This window comes from Clarias gariepinus, chromosome 25 (genome assembly GCF_024256425.1).
Source record: "Clarias gariepinus isolate MV-2021 ecotype Netherlands chromosome 25, CGAR_prim_01v2, whole genome shotgun sequence".
Taxonomy (NCBI): Eukaryota; Metazoa; Chordata; class Actinopteri; order Siluriformes; family Clariidae; genus Clarias; species Clarias gariepinus.
In genome coordinates this window covers 21,697,017-21,723,023 of record NC_071124.1, presented here as the reverse complement: position 1 = coordinate 21,723,023, position 26,007 = coordinate 21,697,017, and the positions used below count along the sequence as shown (strand labels likewise).

Below are 26,007 nucleotides of genomic sequence, written 5' to 3'. Positions count from 1 at the left end.
TTTTGTTTGTTCACACATCACGTAAAAAATGACAATGGATTTTAATAGGCTTTTCACAGGTGCATTCGGTCGAGCTTGAGGTGACATATAGGCTTAATTTCATCACACTCGACTCTTGAGAAGAGAAGATGCCACTTTAAAATTGAAATAGAAAACGCCCTTATATCAAAGAAAAAAACCAACCTTGAAAAAAAAAATTTGTTAATCTCAAAATTCAACAGGTGGCGCTGTAAATTTTTTTTAAACGCGCTTATGAGTGTGCAGTTAAATTCCAGCACATCTTCAAGGAAAACTGTTAAATTGAATGATTTAAAAATGATGGCGCAATAGAAAGCGTACAAAACTCTCATTGGTGCTGTTATAGAGAATTATCCATCATCATCATCTGACCAATCAGAACGCAAAATTCAAGGTGTGGTATCCCATAACTGAAGAATCTTTCCTTCTTTTTTGTGGTGTACACAAATGCATATGAAATATACAATATAGTTAAAAATATGTACTGTGTATGATGTACAATTCCATAAGAGGCAACTGCAAACGAAGGTTACAAACAAAATACTAAGTGACTTGTTAAAGTGCCATCATCGAGAACTAGCCCTTAATAAAACAAGTGCTTTAACACCTGTCTGTAAGACAAGACATAAAAACCTGAGGTTCATAAAAGGCATCATTTGGCGCTAAAAGTTAAGTTACTGCATGTAGAGATAGGCACTGGTTTTGTGCACCACCGAATTGAGCGTAAAGTTCGCATCGTTTCTGTCCACATGTTCCTGAACAACATCATGGCTGCTTTCGGTCCAGGGCAGGGAGTCCATGGGTTCCCGTTTGATGGGGTGAAGGAGACTGTGGTTCCTCACCTCGTAGCTCAGCTTGTAGTCAGGCTGCATAAACACCTTGGACTCGGGACTGTTCATGTACGTGTGGCAGTTTGTCCCCTGAGGTTCAGAATAGTCTTTGTTAAGGACGCATTTAAGCGGCCTGGGTGCTCCTGTGTAAAGATATTTGTGCTGTCCGTTGAGTCCCGAGACGTTCGTGATGCCAGGTTTGCAGTAATACTCATTATAGTCTTCCTCCGTTTTCACCTGCTGTGTGTCAGTGAAGGGTGTGTTGTAACGCCAGGCGGCGTTATGCGGCGCGCTGTAGACGCTGCAGCCGTTCTCTGAGTCCGAGTCGTGCTCTGTTTTTATGGCAGTCTCAGGCAGGAGTAGGTTGCTGTAACAACCACTATTTCCCATGTATCTACTCTCGGCCTTCCTGTACCCACAGTACCCGTCCTTATCACCAAGCTGTCCAAGCTGTTTACACTGGGACATCGCAGTGGCACAACCAGGGGAGAAGCGGAACTTCCCGGACTGGACGTGCTTCCCCAGTTTGCTGCCGAAGTAGCCGCTGGGGGAGGCGGAATGACACCGAGAGTCCCAGGAATTTTGCGTTGGCTGCACTTTTTGGACCGGCATAGAGGACACGCAGAAGTTAAGGGGCTCGTCCTGACTGTAGAAACCTTCACTTTTATACTGGATCCCATCTTTGGAAAGATTCGCCCATGATCCGCTGTGCCAGTTGAGCGTCATGTCGGCAGCGTCACAAGAGGTGTGAGAAATGTGGAGCCGCTTTTCACTGCAAAATGTAAAACAATAAACCACATTATACTGAATGATTTGGAAATGTAGAAAAAAATATCTTAATTCAATGTTTTATTTAAAAGAATGTCATGCAAATGACTGCTGTTTTTCTCAATAAAAAAAAATTACTGTGAAATTGTTTGGACCATTTTTTGGACCATTTTTCCCATAATTTTTTCTTTATCTAGTCATCTACTGAAAACAGCTGCATAAACTGTGTTATAGATTTATGTTATAATATAAAATAAAGGAAGCAGACAGATTCAATGAAAAACCAGGCTGATCTACATAAAAGAGTACTGGACACACTGCAGTGCTTTGTGATAAACCACAGTCATGGAAAAGAGAAATTGCAAATAGGGCACGAGGCGGGGTACACCCTGGACAGGGAGCCAATCCATCGCAGGGCAGACGCACAAACACTTACCCACACACTCATTTACACACTACGGCCAATTTGGGAACGCCAATTAGCCTAACCTGCAGGTCTTTGGACTGTGGGAGAAAACCGAAGTACCCAGAGGAAACCCACCAAGCACGAGAAGAACATGCAAACTCCGTGCGCACAGAGACGGAAATCGATTCCGAACCGTTTAGGTGATAGCGCTAAACACTACCCCACCGTGCCGCCCAAAATGTAATCATTTTACCTAAAGAAATATCAATCCAATATTTAGACACCAGGTGCGGAACTAAACAAACTCTTCCTTTCTGCGCTTTTATTACGATAGTAATTAGCAGTCAGGCAGAAGTTCTGGCAGTTTGCTGTTCTGGAGCACACGGGTGTACGACTACATAATGCCAAGAAAAAAGGACACCAGCCATTAAGCAACTGTCGCTGCTCATCAATCTGGGAAGGGCTATAAGGTCACCTCCAAACTACTTGATATTCACCATCATATGCAGTGAAAAAACTCGTTTACAAAAGAAGAGCCTTCATGAGAGTTTCCAATCTTTCCGCAAGTGAACGTTTCGTTAAGGAGCTACATTATATGCCATATGTGTGATCTTACAAATATGAGCCTCTAATAAGGTCCCTATAGGTTCATGTTCATTATAGCATGACTAGAAAAAGACTGGTAGATAAATATATCTTTCATGTGCATGTGCCTAGGAAAATGTCTTTCATTCCAGAAGGAACATGAAATGAGCAAATCCGCATCTAAACAAATGACAAATTTTTTGAGCGATATCGTTCGGACTGATGAGCCCAATGTGGAGATGTTTGGTCATCTTGCACAGCACAATGTTTGAATAAAACCAAAAACAGCGTGCTGCTTCTAAATACATATTTCATACCAGCTGTAAAGCATGGTAGTGGACAGGTGATGATTTCTGCTTGTTTCACAGCCACTTGGACAACTTGCAATCACTGAGACAATGACAATGAATTCCACTTAATTCCAAAATATTCGTGAGACAAATGCGAGGCCATCTGTCCAACAGCTTAAACTGAGCTGAAACTGGGTCATGCAACATGACAACAATCCCAACCACACATTGACGTCTCAATGGCTATGAAGAAACAAATCACAAACAATATGTATTGAAATGGCCAAATCAACAACTTTGGAGATGTTCTGGAAGGGATCTTCAGGAAGCTGTGCATAAAAATTGATGCCTTTAAACGTCAATGAAAAGAAGAAATATTATAAGGAGAACAGGGCACGGATTTCTTTAAAATGATGTGAGAGACTGAAAAACTCATACAGAAAACATTTAGTTCTTGTTGGCAAATGTAATTTCACATGTTACTGAATAACAGTGGGCGGCACGGCTAGCACTGTGGCCTCGCACCGCCAGGGTTGGGGTTTGAGTTCAGCCTTTGACTCTGTCTGCATGGAATTTGCATGTTTTATGTTCTCTATGTGCTTAGCGGGGTTTTCTCGGGGTGCTCTGGTTTCCTCCCACAGCCCAAAGACATTCAGATTAAGGCTAACTGGATTTTTAAAATTGCCCATACTGTGTGCATGAGTGTGTGGGTGTGTGTATGCTTGTGCCCTGCGTTGGATTGGCTGAGAAAGACTCCTGTGACCCTGTACAGGATAAGCGGCATAGAGAAGGAGTAAGTGACAGTGAATTATAATGCGTACAATTAAATTTTTTCCCACCTTGTTCCTGAAGGTTTACTTTCTAGTGAAAATAGGTACTTTATTAAAATTAACTGTTTTGATTTTGTTTCTAGATGTTGGTGAGGACCACATTATTGTTATGTAGGCTGTAAAAAACAAAAGAAATTAATGTGATTGTACTTTATTTCTTACATTACTGTATATGGTCAAAAATGACATGAACAAATAATTTCTTACTAATTACAGAGTAAAATGGTTGAATTAATAACTTTTTTGATCAAATTTTTATTTGTAAAATGTTATGCAATTTAACTTCAATCACATGTGAAATCGTAACCCTAACGATTAACCTAACGTAACCCTAACCTAACCCTTGCTATGACACTTCTAATTTCCTTTGACAAAACTGATTTATAGTGAAAACTTGCATTACGAGCATAATTTGTTCGGGAAGTAGGCTCGTATTTCAAAACACTCTTAAACCAAATCAAATTTTTCCATAAGGAATAATGGAAACTCAAAGTCTTCGTTCCACAGCCCAAAAAATAAATACCTAAAAATAATTAATATAAAATATTAAGTAAAAAAAAAAAATTAACCTGTACTTTACCTTTAAAAAAAAGTAAAAATAAATCCAGACAGATAAGTGTTTCCGTTTGTGTATGTGTGTGTGTGTGTGAAAGGGGCTCCTCCCCCTCTCCCCTTCTTGTCTTACACAGTTACCCTTCCTCCACTCTTTTCACACACACACACACACAACGGAAACACTGTTTTATCTGCAAAATAAAAAAGAAATCTCTCTAATGACACTTGATTGAGCGACACACTAACGGAATCACTAATTAACCAGCACTTTACTGTTGAAAAAAATTGCGACAGGGCAGTGTTTCTGGGTAGAGCAGAGAGAAAGAGAGTGTGTGTGTCTGTGAAGACGAAAGTAGAAGGGTGCTGTGTGTGTGGCACGGTGTCCAATGTGTCCAATGACGCGTGCGCACACAGACACTAAGCCTTAAGCAGAGAGAGAAAATGGATCTTTAACCTTTCTAATGAGACTTGCTTTTGCTTTACACGCGCGTTGTACACACACGCATACAAGCACAAAATAAAATATGTTTTACACACAACGTGGTCACAGTGTTATAGTAAACAGTACACGCGTGCAAGGATGTTGATTATACCAGTAAGAGACGCGCACTAAGACCCAGCAGGGGAACGGTTACCCACAATTCTGCAGCGCAAGAGAGAGAAAAACCGTTGGCTCAGTTGTAATCACGTCACACTCGACGTCAATACAAGAAGCGCATGCGTGATACATGATACTCGGTACTCGTAAACCAAGACCTGTTCGTTTTCCAAGTCAAAATTTATTAAAAATCTTTGTTCGTCTTGCAGGCCACTCGCAAACCGTGTTACTCGCAATCCGAGGTTCCACTGTATTAGAATTGACAGAATGCTAACAACCAAAAAGTCTACTGAAGCAAACGTTATATTTAAACAAAATCGACTTATAACTCATATCCACTTAAACGAGCTATGCGTGCTCATGCATGGAATACAAACCTGATGTTGGGGACTTTCTGTTTGTTCATTATGCCCTTTATCTTGAGCTCAGTGATAGAGGGCAGGACGAGCGGCACGGCCACACAGAACAGAGCCAGTTGAGGCGGCAGCAAAGCTCCGGTTTTACTCTTCCTCTTCTGGCCTTGGAGGAACTTCAGACTGCCCTGGAACTGCATCCTCTTTAGGAACAGAGAAAAAAAAAAAAACATATCAGACAGCATGTGGCAAACAAAAAACGACAGGCATGAAGATGATTCTGGTTAAGATCTGATTTAGATGCATTGTATTTTTTTCCCCTTGTCTTAAAACATTTAGATTGTTTCACTGCACAAATTAAGGAACTGAGACCATTTTTAAGGGAAATAAAACGCAATGCTATACAAGGCTTATATCCTAGGACATAGGTCATGACACCGTAAAGATGACTTCTACACCAATACCAAGTCACATGGTATGCCTGGCACGATATGCACTCTTGCTGTAGTGACCCACCAGGAAGCCCGACTTGTTGTCGAGCAGGCAGCGTACTCGAGCGATGAAGCAGCGGGTGAGGAACGGAGACAGGTCAGTGGGGACACCGTCCAGCTCTTGGGCGTTAAACAGATTTCTCACCATGTAGTCTTCATCTATGCATACACACAATTCAGAGCCAGAAAATAGCTGATAAAAACCTTTATATAAGCATACTGATGTGACATGGCTGCCTAGTTCAGAGTACAGTAAATACCATTACATACTCTTCTCCTTATTAGGTTTTTAACTGATTATAATCTCATCATGACTCAAATATAAAAACTAAACACAGTTCAGTTTTCCTGTGTCAATGTTTATACACACACACACACACACACACACACCAGTTCCTGAGGGTGAGTGGTGCTCCTGCTGGGGATTCATGGCCCAGTGCAGTTGTCTTCTGAACTCCTGCCGTTCGTCCACATGGATATAATCAAAGACGTTCTGGTGCATCACATCAGTCTGAAAGAGTCAAAAGAGCAAGCAGACACACACACACACACACACACACAGCTTTGATTTCAACCCCATTTAACCTTCTACGTCAGTGACCCCTTTGTGTTTGGCTGCTGCATTGTAATACACACTTGACCTGCTCCATGGTTGGGTGAGTGGCGTACAATAGGCCTGCTCCTGGTTTACACTGCAAGTGTCAGTAACAGGAAACCAACAGAGCGAGTCCCACACACGCGCAAACACACACACACTCTATCTCTTTCACACACACACAGAAAAATGTGTTTGGCACAACTTTTTATTATTCTTTTACAATTTTAGTCCTGGATTATGCTCCGTGCTATCAGGGAAGAAAAACTCTATAGATGTGAAACTTCATCAGTCATTCAGTACGTTCAGGTCATCAGCTGACGTCATTTTATTGCCACATAACGTTGCTGAGTCTAGATCTGATGTCGTTGGTTTCCTGTCCCATTGCTCTGGAATAGGCTCAACCTGGACGCATCAGATGAGACACATTACCTTTTTTATCGTTTTAAACTCCAATCTTTACGCTCCCTAGCTAGCAAACTCAAGCCTTCTTTTCTAATGAGTCCTACTAACTAAATGCTTTTCTTGTGTCCACACGGCTGTTTAGTTCCAAAATCCTGTGAGTTCTCATCACATTGTGTGTGTATGGAAATGCTTTTACTTTTATTATTAAACATTGTTATGGTTTTTACTGTTGATGTTTTTTTTACCATGCAACTTCACCAAGTGTTTACATAATCTCCATCCCTGTTTGTTTGTTTTTTCTTCCACCACATTTTATTCACAAAGTTGTGGATGAAAGTTTAGCACTATCCTTCCAGGTTTTAATAATGTGTTGAAGGTTTCTTAATCCAGTTCCAGTCATTTCAAAGCATTAAAGTTAATAATTTGACCCTTCTGAAATGGCGATTTTCTTTTCTTCTCGCCAGGCAGCGTATAAACAACCACCAGTCAATTCTGCAATGCACCGACAAACCAACCAAAGAAAAAGCTGTCACAAAGTCTACATTTCCAGCTGTAGTTACAAAAAAAAAAAAAAACATTAAAAAAAATCAGGTTATTGTAGATATTTATATTTTTATGATGTAAGCTCTTTTTTAGGTGTAAAAAGGTAAAAAAAATATTAGTCTTATTATTGGCTCTCATGGACGATAATACTATTCAACATGTCATCTAGCACTCCTTGAAACCCCCTATTTTCTGTAACTGCACTTAAACTTTGCCATACAAGCAAGTTTTAACAGACACATTTGTGTAATCCTGATCATCCCCTACAATTGTTCGTTTATTTTTAGCCGTGGTAATGTTTAAAAGGTTCCTTCAGTGCCAGAGCGTCTGTCTGACAGCTTGAGATCTCGTGCCTCTCTCTCTTTCTTCCTCCTCCTCGCTGAGAGCTGTGGGGGCAGGGCTTCTGCAGCTCTAGTTTTGTTTAGGCATTGCGTGACAGCAGGTCGGCGTGCATGATGACAGACAAAACCATGCAATGATGATGAGAATAAGAGAGAAAGGAAAAGAAAGAGAGAGAAAGAGAAAAAGAAAAAAAACAACCTGCTCACATGCATCATTCCACCACACATTTCCCAGAGTTATGGCTATATCCTCTGTTTACAGAAAAAAAAAAATCTCCCAGTAAAATATTCAACTTTCCCATTATATCCCTGACTGAAACAGGCACTGCTATGAACTCTTTGTCTCACGAAGCCGTGCTCGCACGCCCAGCAAGGACCGATCCCATCTAATTTTCCATCAGCTGGCAGATCAGATGACTCTTTTGTTCAATGACTTTTGTTACGAGAGCTGTTTTAGGGCATGCCCAAGAAACTTAAAACTTACAACCCTGTAACAGATCTGTAAATTAACCTTGGGGTTTAAAAAAAAAAAAAAAAACATGACTTCAACCGTGACCCCCCCCCCCTCCCCGTTTTTTTTAAACAAACAACATGATTTTTGCTTTGATTCCTTTGAGAACAGGGAGCCTTTATATGCTAGAAAAGTTTCCTAGGACATAACCAGATGCTTTGACTCCCTAATGTAGCATTGTATTACAGACAGAGTCTGTCCTCTGAGAGGGATTGGCACCCCATCCAGGGTGTACCCCGCCTTGTGCCCTAAGTCTCCTGGAATAGGCTATAGTGGTATAGACGATGAGTGAGTCTATCCTGATTTCTGCTTAAATACAAATTACAACCTTATTATATAGTACAATAAGCTTTAAAACACCACCCTTTTCTTGTTTTTTTTTTAATGAAACATCACTGTTCATTACGTTTCTCATGATTAAACCACAGAAGTCACCATTCCAGTAGGGCCGAATTCTTGAAGGGCATCAAGTCAAAAAAAAAAAAAAAAAAGGAATTTTTAAAATGACTGGAAAAGGGTTATGGACTGTCCAAAACATTATTAAGACCTAGAAGGATAGTACTGAAGCGTCAACCTCATAAAAGAAATGTGGCTGCAAAAAAAAAACAAGGCATGATCGTAATCGGAAATTACTTAAACGCTTGGTGAAGTTGCATCATAAAAACAAAATTCATATTAGTGAAAATAAGAGCATTTCCACTTATGTGGTGAGAACTCACTGGATTGAGACTAAACAGCTGTTGGTCTTGTCAGTGAGACTAATCAGAAGACGGCTTTGATTTGCTAGGGAACATAAAGAATTGGACTTTGGAGTGATGGAGAAAGGTCATGTGGTCTGAGGACCCTAATCCAGAGTGAGAAGGGAAGCCCATAAGGTGATACACCCATCATGCACAGTGGAGACTGGAGTGTTATGATCTGGGGTTGCTTCAGTTAGTCAGGTCTAGTTTCAGTAATGTTATGCGGCAATAAAACGTCCTAAATGTACCGAATGACCAGGTCATCACATCTATGGAGTTTTTCCTCCCTGATATTCCAGGACTCATTCCAGATTGTGAAAGAGTTGTTCTGGGAGCATGAGGAATTGATTGGTCACCACATTGCAGACTGCAATCAAAGATAAAGGCACTCAAGTGAAATATTATAACAGTGTTGTTTTTTAGTGTGTAGAGTTATGAGTGTTTCTCATAACTACCATATACATCGTATACAGGTTTAAATATTACTATCCCGTATCAGTCAGAAGATATCCTGGATTAAAATGATGTAGAAAAAACACCACCACCAGATATTTACCTGATGGAAGCCCAGGTAGTCCACGATCGTAGAGGAAGCGTAGAAGATGACCCCGTCTGAGCTAACAATCAGTGCAAACCCTGTCAAAGACTAGAGAGAGTGAAACAACAAGGACACATTTAACACTCGACACTTTCAACCCAAGTGTGATCTATTGTAAATGTAATCACCAAGCCAAACAGTGCATTTAACCCTTTAACTGGTAAAACCACTAGCTTAGCGAATGTACGGACTAATATATCGACTGTGTTATATATACAGTGTCAGACATGTATTTGGATTTGCGGGTATCATATCCGGACAACTTATTTGAAATTTTGCACACTGCTCCTGCTTCTCTACAATGTGCTTGCGTTTTCTTTCGGCTCGAAACGAACTCGTCAGGATGAACGCCGGAGACCGCGAAAGCCAAAAGCTTTTTCACTCCATTTAATCCTGAAAATGCCTTCTTACACTTCTGTGTTCTTGTGGTTTCGAGTTGCTAGGCAATTTGTAATGTTGAAATTGTTTATACGATGGCAGACCACAATGATGTTTCCGGTGAACGTTCGAGTGATTTGGTGAAAACATGTCTTACTGATGCATCAGAATTCACGTTTGGAAGTATTAGATAATGAACAGAGTGACACGAAGCTCAGACATGACATTTTTTAAGGAAAAAAACTCTTTCTAAAGGTGTTCTCTTTGAGTAATTTTTTTTTTCTTCACAATCGCACCGCCCAGACCCAGAGTAATCTCACTGAGCCACTAATCGACTGTATTGATTGAGCTCAATGTGCTGCTTGGTTACTATTAATCTTCGAGTGCGACAGTAGTCTGCTTCTCACTTGACACTATTTTACCGTCTCCTTACACGGGATATTTTTAAGCTGTTTTGTGGTGACAGACGAGAAAAACGGAGAAGAAGGAAGGAAGGACAGATGGACGGAAGAGAACGTTTGGCCCGCTTTTCTTTTCATGTCTGATAAAAGCACCAGGATTGTGTTCTGTAAGTGCTTCCTCTCGACTGATCGGATGATAAAGACCTTGGTAGGGTCTTCTCCCAAAAGACACTCTGGCACTGCATATAAAGATGCAGAATGAGTGCATGTATGTGTATGTTAACATATGTTAAAACCCTTTTTTTTATAACATTTATGGATTCTGTTGAAGGATAAAAGTCTGAGTTTGAAGTCTTATTTCTAGTTTCTTTACTTACAAACACTCATGCCTCACTAAGGTCATGTAAGGACAAGTAGGTTAAATGCAATCTTTCTCTTTCTTACACACACACACACACCTCAAGAAGAAGATCGCTTTCCAGAATGCCGTTGGCTAGACTGTGTTTCTTGGGTTCAGGGTTGCAGGATGCAGGGCTTTGCTTTTTGCTTGATTTCTCCTGAATAGCTGCAAAGACAGAGAGAAACACAGAGATGGGTTCCATGGACGCATCCAAAACAAACCTTTTTTTGGAAAGAAGCATGTGTGAGAGAGGTTTATGACTATTTCTGAACCTCAATAAATTTGCCAGGGAATATCTTTGAAATGCTGTAAATTTAATCCTTCTTTCCATCTTGTACACACACACACACACTCCTGAGAGGCACGAATACACACTCAAATAATGCCTCAGCACGTCATATACCCGTCTCATTTCCACAACATGAACCAACCTGCACTTGCGTTAGATATTTTGGGGTGTGGATGGAGGTCGTGGGTGCAGGTTGACCACCTCCTATGCCAAACGCACAACGAAAAGACTTTTCTCCTCGATGCTGCCCATTCTGGCCATGTGTCAGACCACACGGGAATCCGGTGCCCGAGTTCGTGACCCGCTGCCGTGCGGTGCCGGCTCTTGTTTTTTTTTTGTGTGTGTGTTTTTTTTTCGCCACCGTCCTCTCTCAGAGGTTCTGATGGTTTTCTCAGAGCTTACCGCAGCACTTTCCGTGACCGGTTGACCGAGACGGGGGAAAATAACTCTGAATGTGCGTGCTTTTGTTGAATATGGCGATTCAAGTGGCATATGTTTGCTTTGCAAAAAAAAACACATCTGAATTCCTGAATACTGACTCCTTGCGAGGAACCACGTTAAACTCTGGGCTTTGTATGGAATGCTCCTTTTAATTTAAAAAATGTTTGTGGCTGATATAAAGGTTAACTGCAAGGTTCAGGAGTTATCCCTTCGCTTTGAAATTAATTCCAGGATGAGCGAGTGTATGATTGTTTTTATGATTTATGCATTCACGTGTCAAATTTCGACATAAAGTAAGCGTGTCATGCCTGTGAATTAAGTCCAGCATGACAACTAAGTGCCAAAGTTCTTTAAGTTCTGTGATGAATTGCATATGCTTGGAGTAATGTGTACATTTCTTTTCTTTTCTTTTCTGACAAAAAGTTTCATATTAAGAGCTAAGACCACTGCTGCTGAGTGTACCTGTTTGTTTTACTAAACGGAAAAATTTGTTCTCAGATTTTTGCAAGGGATAAAATTCACACTCCTCTTTCTTTTTTGCATAGTATAACTCTGATGTTAAACAAACCCTTGTCCTTGTAACTCAAATCATCCAAAATATAAATGAATAAATAAATCAAATCGTGCAGACTCATATTTAGCATGTGTACTGCAACAAATATGCAGTTCAGATTTTCAAAGCCAGTGGAAAGCTTTAAGCGGACGTCCCAGCCCTGAGCGTGTAATGTCCACCATGTGACTCAAATATTCACTTCCTCTTTCTTAACAACGGTCAAGACGTGCGTCATAATCCTTCTCACGCAGGTACCACATGCACTTTTTATATATCGGAGCTAAAACGCTTTAAAAAGGAAACAATTAAATAAATAAATAAATAATAATAATTTGAAAAAATTCTTGCGAATAACCACAGACTTAAAAAAAAAAAAAAAACAGAATTATGGATTTTTTCAGCCTTGAAAAATGTATTTTATGTGATATTTTATTAAGACATAAATAGATACGACTCTCAAAACATCTATTCATTACATCGTTCACTTTCACATCCTCATTCTGCCATCAATTAGTCACGCTACAGGTTACAGAGGGCCTCCTGTCACTTCCTGTGATAAACCTGTGAACAAATATATAATATATGATTATTCAGCTAGTTTCAGATCAGAAAGAATTAAGAGAGAGAAAAAAAAAATGTAACATGGCAGAAATTTTGCAGCACGGAGGTTTTTTTTAATAAGATGTCAGAGGCATGTGAGCGTTTGTGGAGGAGTGTATGAAGAGCTGGAATGTTCACCTGATTCATGTTAAATCTGACTGCTCACAATCAGGTCAAGGAAAGACTAAGGATGTTATACATAGAAAATGAATGGCTGGGGTAAAAAGTGTGTGCGTGCGTGTGTGTGTGTGTGTGTGTGTGTGTAGGGGAGGAGTGAGTGAGGGATTCCCAAATCCGTCTTCAAATAATCCCTGTTGCGTGCAGAGCCTCTGTGACTCAGCGTGCGAGTGTGCTATTTTGCCTACCCTACCCCCCCCACGCCGCATCTGTACAGCTATGTGTGTGTGTCTGCATGTATGCAGCAACTTTTACAGAGCAAAGTTTTCTCAGTAGTACTGTTTAGTCTTAAATGTGTCACTTTCACTTACTGACACCTCGCAACATCACAACCCAATTCGCAAACCAAATACAATGAGAGTTATCTTTTTTAGTTTTTTTTTCTTTTCTTTTTTCCCCTTTTGTTTATTCTCTCAAGACACATGCCAGTTGATTCACTCTGAAACCAGTGCCAAAACATCTAGGTGGTCTCAGGAAGGCAGGTAGATGACCTACTTATCACAAAACCATTGTTCGCCTAGAATAAAAAAAAAATGAATAGAAAGAAAAAAAATAGTAACGCTAGCTTGGAAATAAAGTCCAGGCCTCACTCCTGACTGCGATGTAAGATTTATGAGCAGATGTGTGTTTATGCCCCAGCTAGAATATGTAGAGAGGAACTGCACGACCTGGTTGCCAAACGCCATCCTCGTCCAAACCAATGATTCCTCTTGTACAACTTTTCTAAACACCTTGTATGCTTATGTGATGGACTAATACGGTTAGATTTATGTAAGAGAAATTTTCCCTCTTGTAGATAGTACTGTATATAACGGGCACAGTGGTGTATCTGCCAGGAATCTGAATGCGGGCCGTCCTGCTAGACTCATCAAACCCTTATTGACATCCGGTGCTCAAATCTGAACAGACTGCACAGGGATAAATACACTGTGTTAGATTACAACAGCTTTCTTAAAAACACACGGTGTGAAATGACAACAGAGGCAAAACCTTGCCTGAATCCTATAACCTTCGGCGCTGATTATATAATAATAAAAATCCTCTACCAGTAGACCTGTGCTTAAAGAAAATGACTATGTTCTGCATCAGTCTTTGCGGTCTGTGCTGGTCCAGTGAACGGGTTCACTCACTTTGAGCTTGAGGCAATAATTACGCTTTCCGCTCATTAGCATATTTCACTTATTGCTACTAACATATATGGAGCTGTCCGGTAAGTTTGGTGTCAGACAGCACAGGATAGGATGTATAGGATCATACCAAACTCACAGGACTCACTACTAACATATTTAGTGAGTTTGGTGTCGTCCTATGCTGTCTGCTCAATTGTGGCTTTTACAGCCAATATATACAGTAGCAGCACCACTCACGAAGTGATGTGATTTTTGAACAAACGTTTCGGACACTGCAAATTCACTCTGGAAAGCATTTACAGAATAAACATTGGTTACTGTACCTATGTTAACCCTATAATGTTTTACTTCTTATTAAAGCACATTTGATTCATTGTATCTTATTGAAAAATGTTTGAACTTAACCTGATTGAGCCATCTCTACCATTCGGTTGAAAAATGTTATTACTAAAATATCCACTAGATTTTGCTTTGTCTTTCAATAGTATGCCTCTTCAATTGATTTATAGCATAACATGTTTGGGGGTATTTGTAGATATGTATTGATACTTTTGCCATGAAGTGACTTTTCAACTTTTTGGAAAAGGCCTATACTGGGAAAGAAATTTTTTTTTTATTATTGTCGTAAGGAAAATCCACTGCTTTTTGAGGATGACAAAAGAGTTGAAGAGAGACTTCACACATTGCCTGCAGGTCCTGCGTTAAGTCAAAGTTACTACAACTAGCTAATTTGTCAAAGTTACGAGTCACTGACATTTTACATAAACAACCAACTGCCCTGAAACATCGCACATAACAGTTAAAACCTTCTGTATGGTCCACGTTAACTCAAACACATTCAAATCATAGATATGTCAGTTGTTAGCTTATAACATAAGTGTGATGCTTTCCTTTAACAAGAAGTTAAGATTTATTTTGTTTGTATGGCAGCTACATTAAACAACCACATCATCTGCTTATCGAGAACTAGGGTTGCAAAATCACCTTGGTACATACACTACCAGTCAATCGTTTGGACACCTCTTCTAACTCCTTGGTCTTTCCTGTTTTTTTCTTTCTACGTTGTAAAACAATGCTGAAGGCATCCAAAAGATATGAGCAGTTGATATTGAGATGTATCTGCTACTTATTTTCTGTAAATCCTTCATGAAGGCTCTAATCTGAGGTGCTGTTTGTTATTTGGTGAATTCTGAGGCTGGTAACTCCAAATGAACTTCTATGCAGCACATGGAATAGTGTAAACAGAAGCATCTGGATATCTGCAAACCAAATTTGGACCGATACTCTAAGGAAGATGAAAGTTACTTAAGGAGGATTGTTACTGGTGACGAGACACGAATTCATCACTACGTGCCTGAGCGTATGGAACGGAAACGTCCTCAAGCGCAGATCGAGAAAATGTTCAAAAGTCAACAATTAGCCGGAAAACTGATGTTTACAGTTTTCTGGGATTCTCGAGGGGCATTTTGAAAGCATCCCTTGAATTCTCAAAGTAGCCTCACTGGGACGAAGATTCACTTCTGATGAATTCGTGCCTTCATGGCTTCTCAGTTCCGACTAAAACATTTTTTAATAAGGGAATACGAAAGCTTGTTGACAAATGGACAAAGTGTACTGAAAAGCAAGGAGATTATGTCGAACAGTGATGTATTTGTCTTTCCCAAAAGTTAATTAAGATATCTTAGATTCTACAGCCAGAATTCGGATAATTGTTGACTCACCCTTTTAAATGCACTTGACAATACTGTTCTTGCAAGAATTGTTCATGTTATTCTAGAACAGCTGACTTTCGTGTCTTAAAATAACAACTGACTGCTGCTGTTGTTGTTTCTTAATTACCTAGTGCCATATGTGTTATCTCAAAGTTTTGACTCGTACTGTACATAATAAATTATGGACAATATAAAAAAAATATGCGAACCACAAGATGACATTGTGCCTATTTTCATAAAAATCCTGAATCCCATTCTTGATGGAATAACGAGCCCAAAATTGCTTAAATTACAGTATCTGTATCTGCTACTTCACAGATTTCATTTAATTGTGAACCTCAAAGAAATAATTTTAACCCTCTTAGCAAGACACAAACAGATGACATCATGATTTATGAACTGACTTTCCTCTAAGATTCAGCATGATGACTTGGATTCCTGGCCTGGTCCTAATCATGCGAATGTTTCCCAGCCAGTGATTAAAGCTACAACACCAGTCAAGAGCTCTCTTTCTATAGCTGCTGATCCACTCACACATGGCGGTGTAAAGCAGGCTTTAAGCCCAGCTGTCTGATCAGCTTTACACACAGGTAGCTACGCCTTTTCTCTTTACAACACACAATAGGTTTAGAACATGCTGGAATGTAATGTGTTTTATTTTCGTGCACTGACGCAGCAGAAGCGTGTGAGACACAGAGAGACACAGTATACAGCATGTAGAGGAAGAGTGGAGGAAGGAGCAGGAGTCGGTCGGGCAGGCTCATTTGTGCACGGCTGGTCTCGTGTGCCCTGATGGACAGATCATTTTCATAAGCGGCTCTCTGAGGTCAGGGCCCAGTCTGCTACAGTCACGCAAGCCCTGTTTTTTTTCCACTCCCATTGCACGCGCAGCCTCTTAAAGGGCCAGCGTGCCTGTTTTAGGGCCAGACAACCACACTGCAACAGACACTGAGGTTCTTGCTGTCTGAGGGCTGAACCTATCAGGTTTAGTGCGGTGAATTCCTGCTTTGTTTTTGGTTAAAAAAGGAAGTAGGGGAAAGAAAAAAAACGGCATCCTGCTGAATGAGGTGTGAAAGGGGTTAGTGAAATTAACTGAACATGAATTGAAGCCTGATTGGGCTCGGTCACGTGATGGGCTTACTCTTGATTACTGTAGGTATGCAGGCACGTACAAACAGATGTGTGTGTGTGTGTGTGTGTGTGTGTGTGTGTGTGTGTATGTGTGTGTGTGTGTGTGCACCGAAAAAACAAATAGATGACAAATAAATGTGTGGCTTCACCAGCATCAAACACAGACCAAACAGTGGTTTGTTTTCCAAAGAAAAGCTTGTCTTTCAACAGCAAACCACTTCTAAGACAAACCAAACCCACAATGTGTTGATCACCAACTCTGAAGCTTTTTTACCCAATTTAACACGTCTGGTTCTACTAGTAATCTCAATGTTAAGACCATCCATCATTCTAACTCTAACTCTACTGCTGAGATCAGGGAGCGAGAATGAATAAACTTTTTTTTTTTCAAAGACATTCATTTGAACGCTATTTTAACATTGTTGTTTAACATTCGTTTTCTGTTCCAGTGCGATTTTTACTAAGTTTAACCCCTTAACATTTTCCCAGTGTGTCTAAGCTCCTGTCTACAATCCGTCACTTCCTGTCACTACAGGAAGATATGACATTAAACAATTATATAGAACAATATATAACACGAACAATAGAACAATTCATGCTAGTCCTAAGGAAAAAACACACTTTTTTTCCTGAAATGTTAATTAATAAACATGATCTACTTCAGGCGCCATCCGGCACATTGGGCGACAGATACTCCCTAGATATACTGTATATACGTCATTTCTGTGGCAGTTACTTAAGGGGTCGGGTTGCCAGCTCGACGCTTGATTCTCATTCACACACTACAGCCAATCTGGGAACGCCAATTAGACTAACTTGCATGTTTTTGGACTATAGGAGGAAACCAGAGTACCTGGAGGAAACCCACCAAACACAGGGAGAACATGCACATGAACTTTATCTACACAGACCTGAGGCAGGAATCAAACCCTGACCCTGGAGGTATAAGGTGAAATTGCTAACCATTAAGTCCATGTGCCGCCTTAATTAATAAATACAAATTGTGTTATCTGTAATCTTTTATAAGTAGAAAACACTATAATATGTTCTTTTATTCCACGCTAACTGGTTTCCTCCAGAAACAGGATTGTAGAAATATTGTTTCTATGCAGACTGAACCAAAATAAAATAAAATAAAATAAAAAACTTTAATTGAATCCCTGGCTCAAATTAAATCATGCTTTAAAATAAAATATAAAATGAAATGGATAATAAATTAAAGAAATAAAACGAAAAAATCATTGCGCAGATCTGCATTCCACTAATAAAACCGTTTTTGTGTATGCGGCGACACTGGAATGTGTTCGAAAATATTGTATTATGCTCATATGAAACCGAATAACTGGGGCTCGAGGCGAAATTGGATGAAGAGGTGGAAATCATAGCCTGCAAAAATAGGAGCTGCTCTTTATGTAAACGCCCACTCCAATTCAAATATGACAACTACTGCATAATATAAAGTTTATTTAAATGCAGCTAATTAGAAAAAAAGGACACTAGTCACAAAGTACTATGAGGGTTAATTAAAGAAAGATAATAAAACTTGAAAAAAAATATATATATATAGCAAATGTATAAGATAATGTGTGAAAAGGGTTACACTTGATTGTTATGAAATCCAACAAGGGACAAACGAGGCGTTAGTAAGGAAACATCAAGTATACGTAATTGCGGCTGTCACACAACACTTTGTGCAGCTTCGAGCCAGAATTCTTTATTTGGGTCATTTATTGCTGATTTGCACGACATCGCGTGCAGATGGGCTGTTGTCGGTTGCCAACGAATATAAACCTGATCAATTTGGTTTCCCCTGAATGCTGTTTTTCCCAATTATATAACAATTATTCAAATTTGAACTCTCTCACACGGATCAGGAGTAATTTACACAAACAAGAATGGCAGGTGGAGGCATGCAGGCCATAGAGGCACATGGATTTCTCACGAAGGAGTGGTAGAGGCAGTGTTAAACCTCATGCTGAGAATTCCCGTCCCTCGCTTTTAGCTTGGACCCTGTAAAGAATGGAACACGCGTACACAATGAAAAATGAAAAGAGAAAAAAAGAAAAAAAATCTAAAAAGTGTTTTGCAGGACAGGCGGGCTGTGATGGAATTTCCTGTGATTGGCACGCTATGTTCAGTATGGATCTGCCAGAGAGAGTTGGAACGGCTGCCAGGCGCACACGTAATTGGGATTCCTTCATGGGCATTTATGACTCCAGGGATCAGCGGTTTAACATCTGTTCGCTCTGGTTATCTCTGAATGAACTCGCACACAAGTTCGGCAGGCGCTTTCTTGCGGCTTGGCTTTTGTTTCAGAGAAAAAGAGAGAGAAAAAGAGAGAGAGAAAGTCGACAAGAAGGGAACACGTCTTGGTTCAAAGGGACAGCTTCACTAATTAAATAGCAAAAAATTTAAATGATTCAGTTTTCAAATGAAATCAAGAAAATTCGATTTCTTGCTGTAGTTACAATAGCGACAGAATATGACTGCGCCTGAATGATATAAAGCTACACAAAGTAATCCAGAATATGAACCCAGTACGGACTAACATCATACAATTCCATTTAATTAAGTGCTGACAAGAGCTGACGCCCAGTTTTATGGTTTATGGAAATTTAGCTATAAAACATTCTGCTCTATCTTGTCTCAGCTAGCAGCTTCAGGGACATCTCAATCACTCCATGAACATCTCACTTAGGAAAATTATCCTAGATTAACCATTTTGGTCAAGCATCATTTAAAAAATAAAAAAAAATTAAAAAAAACACCTATACCAAAATATCAAATGCAAGAGACAGGACAATGATCTGCACCCTCAAGAATTTCATATTTAATTGTGAGGCTGTCAGGCTAAACCAGGTTGTAATCGGGAAAGCATTTCCTAGGAGGCATTCGGTGCTAGAAGTCTCTTATCTTGGCAGCTGCCGGCTTTTTCATGTGGGACTCAATTACTCCCTCATGTGCTGTAATGCATGGATTATGGTGAGTCTCAAAAACACCAAAGCACCAGGCTGCTGAAAGCCACTGACCAGTGACTCGGAGTGGCTTGAACATCTGAAACTTCCCATTCAAGTGCTTTAACATTCTCAAAATAAAGATATTTACTGATGTGGTAAATGATGTGGTGGTTCATCTTGTGTTTCAGTCACATTAATGCAGCCACAATAAAATGGTGGAACTATTTAGTAATATAAAGTTCATCTTTAATGAGGCCACATCTGATCTGTGTCTTATATCCTCTGGTCTGGGTTTTTAGCGGGCTTGCTAAGGTGGCGGAGTTTGTGCGACAAGCTGTAGCTTTAAAATACACAAACCCTGTAACCAAAAACAGTACAGCAACGTCCAGACGTTGGTTTATTTAAGTGAATGGGTAAAAGCAGTCACGTTCAAGCAGTCACGTTTAAGTTTCCTCTTATTCCTTTAATATGTGATTACATCTTGGGTGAATGATATTGCGGCAAAGAACAAGTCCGGTTGGTGTTGCAGGCAGTCACAGTAACGGCTACAGAATGTAGTCATCCTACATAAAACATGTAATGTAGTCTGGGACACATTACCAGACGTTCTTACATAAGTGGCATGGAAATTTCCAAATCATGCACCGTGTAGCTGTAAAGGGTCAACCAGAGGTGGTGAACTCTTAGACAAATTTGCATCAAACAAATATACCGAGTTCACAAGTTCACTGTTCTATGCAGTGAAAAAAACAAAACAAAAAAAAAAACACAAAAAACAACACAAACCGTACATTTGAATTGACGTAAGTGAAACTGGGAAGTTAAGCATGACCGAGCTTTAACACTTACAAAAATAAACAGAGCGCCATGCTTCGAAAGAAACTCCTCAAAATCCAAAGATTCATCTATCTGAAAATCCTTGCTTTCATTACACATTTTTACACCCACTTTTCTGATTATTATTATTACTAAATATGCTTTAAGGTGCATACTTAACTAATAATACTGTATGAGAGTTTCGAGGGGGTTAATGATCCTGTAAACTGGATAAACACGTCTAACAGCAGCATTTATTAGACACATGCAATGCTGTCTGCCATACAGCCTGAAACACATTCATATACACAGCCTGATAAAAAAAAATAGTCCCCAGTTCAAAAGGGTTAAATTCCTGAGCTGCATCAAGCAAAGAAAACAACTAAGGAGATTTGAAATGAACGGAACTGGGTTAATAAACTTTCAACTGATTATAAAGTTCTGGAGGGATAGTGCTGAACCGTTAACTTTTTGGAAGAATTGTGGTCGGAAAAGCATCCCAAAAATACACAAAAAAAACAGAGCTATGTTTAATGGTAAAAAATGAAGAGCATTTTCATACGCACAGAATGTGACAAGGACTCGTAAGACTGGGACTAAACAGTTGTGTGTCGATAAAAAAAAAAAACAGTTATAGTGTAGCTAATCAGAAGAAAAAGCCTTTTGTTTGATAAGAAGTATAAAGATTTATGTCAGAGTCGGACTGGAAACACGTCCATCATGCAAAGTGTCCACTGTACAAGCCTCTGGAGACAGTGTTATGATCTGGGATTGCTTCATTTGCTCAGGTCTAGACTCAGCAACGTTATGTGGCAATACAATGAAGTCAGCTGATGACCTGAATGTACTGAATGACCAGGTTATCACATCTATGGAGTTTTTCATCCCTGATAGCACGGGTATGTTCCAGGACTGAAATTGTGAAAGAGTGGTTCTGGTAGCATGAGGAATCATTTTCACACATGAACTGGACACCACATTGTCTGCTGTAAGAGCTGAAGGTAACTCAATGAAATGGGCAACTGTTTTTTGGTCAGACAGTATATATGGATAGAAAAAATAATTCAAGTTCAATTTCGACATCATGATTCACCCGAAAATAATAATTCTTGACCTTAATAAAGTACTTCCAGAAATAAATCAGGCTGAACAAAAGGACAAAGTCAGAGTCAACATAACTAGTCCCATCAGAGCCATAACATTCAAGAGACCAGTTCTGCTATGTTTTTTGTTCCTAATTAGATTCCAAGTTGTTTTCTGAACAACGAATCTTCAACAAATGAACAGAATTGTTAAAACTTATTTTCAATACACGTGCACAACACCGAGCCACAATTTCCGTGACAGCGTAATGAAACCCGAGGTATCATACGGTAAAGCGAGAAATCGAACAATTCCTTCTTTTAGTCTTATAGCATTTGTGGTTGTTGGATTTCCTCAGTTACTTCCTCAGTTATAAGTTTGGTTCCTGTCTGCAATAAACAAACGAAATGAGATAAATGTATAGCCGTGTTTTAATCTTACACTCTTATTAAAATGCTAAAGATATTATGAGGAAAAATAACAGAATTTACAAAGAATAGTAAGAATTCTTTGCTTGTCTGTCAACAAAGGTAGTATGAAGCCTTTCAATGAAACAATGTGTATAGTGATCGTGTAGGCTATACAGTATATTACGGCTTTTACTCTGAGGAAAAGCAATCAACCCTTTTCCACATACATGAGCTCAGGAATGCGTGCGATTGGCTAGTTTTAATTTCACAGGAGAAAGAGGAGCGTTGGCATCACCAGGATTTAGAACTCTTTACCTACACTAAGTAAAATTCTCCAATACCACGACCCACAACTGATCTTACTTTGAAAGAAGCTCTTGACGCGGAGATAGCTCACACTGAGGCGCAACACCGACAGCTTGTCCAGTTTAGAGATGACGTCTGGTGTGAACGGCAACAGGCTGGCCAGTCGGTCCAACTCGGCATTGAGACGGTCCCGGTGTCTCTTTGACGGGTTTGACTTCTGGTTCGTTCCAGCTGGTTTTCTGTTAGAAACCAAACAGACGAGGTCCATGTTAGAAACATGTCGAGCCACCACGGATGACGAAGATGATAAGGAGTTAAGTCAAAGTTAGATTTTACCCAGCTGCTTCAGTTTTTCTCCACCCAAACAACAACAACAAAAAAATTTTTTTAGTTGAATCATTGTGAAAAATGATCCAAATCTGATAAGTGTTTTCATATGTGTGTGTGTGTGTGTGTGTGTGAGTGTGTGTTTTATCTTAGGGTAGGATTTGTACTCAAACAATAACACAGAGACATAACATTTTGAATCTGAAGCAGGATTAAGCTGGCTAATTGTGTATTAAACACAAAAATGCAAAAAAGGGCAAAGGATAAATATGTGTCAGGATTGAGAAGGTTAAATTGGAGGGTTATTTAAAACTCATTCATTTATCTTCGTTACTGTTCTTAATCATTGTTAGGGACAGGGTGGATTTTGGAGAGAATACCGGGAACTCTTACTCACAGTTTTAAAGACGAAATAATTTGAACGGTCATTACTGAAGTATGTTTTTTTTGGTCAAACTCGACACACCTTTCAAACCATCTCACCAACACCACATACCTTTCCATGCCCAGTACTACGGCCTCAAGATGGTCATCGTTTTATATGAGTTAAGTGTCACATGAAAAACCTAAATGTACCATATTGAAATGTTTCTTGCTACTTAGCTAAATAGATGAATCATGTAATTTAGATGACAACGTATAGGAATTGTTCATATGTAATACTGCAAAATTGTACAGTTTCATGAGGGGGTAATTTGCACTTTGATGGTGAACACATACCAAAAAATATATCTTTTTTATATATATATTTCGCTAAGGTTTATAAAGTAAAGATGCACTAATAGTAAAAATGACACTAATTCGGGAACTAAGTATCACTACTGAGCTGATATCAGCTAAATAAATAAAATCTCAAATCAAATATCTGAGAAAACACATCAGATCCTGTTCTAATTGGAAAAGACTGGAATTGTATTGGGAAGAGAAAAAAAACTGGAAATACATCAATTCATACAATTTAATGTTTAATACTGTATGTGACTTTATAAATAGACATCCAATAAAATACTTTATTACAATAAAACATTATAACCTTTACATTATCAACAGAAGTGATTTTTGTGCAAAAGAGATGTGGACGACATTCTTTTGTTTATAAACTATTAAAAGTGAATTATTGTTTAAGAAAGCGACATCAGATCAGTATCAATATCAGCTGATAGTCAACGTTTTGTAACGTATACCATCTTTAATTGAAAACACTGCCAGAGATCGGACTATTATTGTATATCCTATATCCTCATAGCTACAGTCCTTACTATCTGGAGAGAAAAAAAATCATATACTGATCTGACACTTTAAAGCAGTATTGTCTTCTATAATCAATACACAATATCTAAACATTACATCTCTAATTGAAATTTAACTGCATGGTAGATTTTTTAAAGGTTCCTTATGTAAGATAATATTAATAATAATAATAAACATTATAATAAATATTATAAACAATTATCATTATTAGAATTAATAATTAAAGATAATAAAAATTTGCATTAAAATGCAACTAACTAAAGCCTTAGTAAACAGGTACAGTTCTGAAAATGAGCTGTTATTATTAGTAGTAGTGGTAGTATTATAATTATTTAAATCTTTGAGCCTATCCCCTCATTTCTGTCAATCCACGTTGGTCTATAGAGTGTCTATAAACTGACTGACTCCATGCCCATACATCCACAAACACAAACAAGCCAGGTTTATAAAAGTGTTAGTACACCTCTACTGAGGTCAAGTCTTAAACCAATATTGTTACGATAACGTTAATACTTGGAAGTTATTTATAAAAGTAAGAAATCTTAAAAACAAAACAAGCCAACAAATAAGCGAGAAAAACCCCCCCACTAATTGCACCTTTAAACATATGCCAGTCAATCTACAGTCCTCAAACCACACGAGCTCATCGATACTTGTCAATCGACACATTAAGTAGAAGTGCATGGGAACGCTTTCACTTGCATTGCATTCAGCCAACAAGTTTAACAACCTGACTGCAAATCTGTCGATTCTTATAATTTTTTTCCTGAATGTTATGAAAAGTTGGAATACTCAGCTGCTTTTGAACGGGTTTTCTCCTTTTCCTCCCTGCATACAGACAGTCTCCAGGTGGGATCATGATGTTTGGCCGGGCGCTGTAAACACTATAAACTCTGAACAAGAACAAGAAACATGAATGGAAGCAGGGTTTTTATAAGCAGTGTAAACTCTTTAACCCAGACCTGACCTTTATCTTCTGGGGAAACTGAACTGAGGGAAAAGCATCAAGTAAAATATGAGAAAGTCTGTAGTGTGAGAGATAGTGGTAAGTTATAAAATCTCTCATACTAAAGTATACATCATATATTTGACTGTAGTATGAGAGATGGTAGTAAGTTATAATATTAAGCGGGTAAAATTATAAAGGGGGTGCTTGTCATTGAGGTGATATCCATAAATTACATGGATAGCAAGTTCCATTTTTACATTACTTCCAAGCATTACATTAAGCATTATAACTTGGTACAGGGTACAAATAATTATTGTGCTATTATTGCTTGTTCAGGAAGTTCTTGTGCGCTTAACTCCTCTTATTCACTTTTCTCTACTATTAGCAAACAAGAACAGTTTTACTCACCAAAAGCTAATAATACAACTCCCAGGTAATTCCAACTCGCTTTCCTTTTCCGTACAATGCAAGCATGCAGCTTGTTAAGACTTTTATTTGACACCAACAGGAGTTGAGAGCCGCTGAGAGGTGTGTGTACACACACACACACACACCCACACACACAGAGCGGTTCTCCGGACAGATGTGTCTCAGGGCTTTATATACCCGGCTCGGGGTGGCGGTTACATCCTTGTGTTTCAAGCTCGAGCTTGGCACGCGACGCTTTCAGGATTCAAACGCGCGTTCGCTCTCGCGCGCGCATCTAGGATTACAACTGACAGGCGCGAGCGGCTCGGCGCGAGCAGTATCAGGTTACCGTAAAACATTTTAAATGTCGTGTCGTGTTTATTACTTTTAGGCAATTTGTCATAATTTACACCAGATGATGTTTTTTTTTTTTTTTAAAGGTCATCAGGAAAATCAGAAGATTTGACTACGCTGAATCTGCGTCTTGAGACATTTTAAAGGTGCAATAGTTGTTTTTTTTCCTGTATAAATAACCTGCAAAAATTATACTAAATGATGCTTAATACATTAATTTAGGATATAAATATTATAGCGCTGAGGAAAAACATTTAAGAAACTGATATCCGATCCGGAATGTGTGTTTGCGTCTGGATGTTTTTTCCCCGTTCACAACCTACATTCCAAGGGCGGGGCTTAGTAAACATGGGCGTGGCTGAAGAAGTCCTCGAGGTACTCTGGTTTCCTCCGAAAGTCCATAGACATGCATATTAGGCTAATTGGCATTCCCAAATTGCCTATAGTGTGTGTGTGTGTGTGTGTGTGACTGGAACC

The 26,007-nt window shown here is 39.2% G+C and overlaps 1 protein-coding gene across 1 annotated transcript; it reads right to left on the bottom strand.

The window, feature by feature from the left end:
- Positions 1–281: 281 nt before the first annotated feature.
- On the bottom strand, positions 282–25,315 carry ahrrb (aryl-hydrocarbon receptor repressor b). The gene is made up of 9 exons (XM_053486822.1): positions 25,177–25,315; positions 24,617–24,712; positions 22,299–22,480; positions 10,695–10,801; positions 9,416–9,505; positions 6,115–6,235; positions 5,750–5,883; positions 5,258–5,436; positions 282–1,620 (listed from the first exon to the last, which is right to left on the bottom strand). Exons 2-9 carry the CDS (start codon positions 24,676–24,678, stop codon positions 693–695), a joined length of 1,803 nt encoding a protein of 600 aa, XP_053342797.1. The 5' UTR covers positions 24,679–24,712; positions 25,177–25,315; the 3' UTR covers positions 282–692.
- Positions 25,316–26,007: the final 692 nt, after the last annotated feature.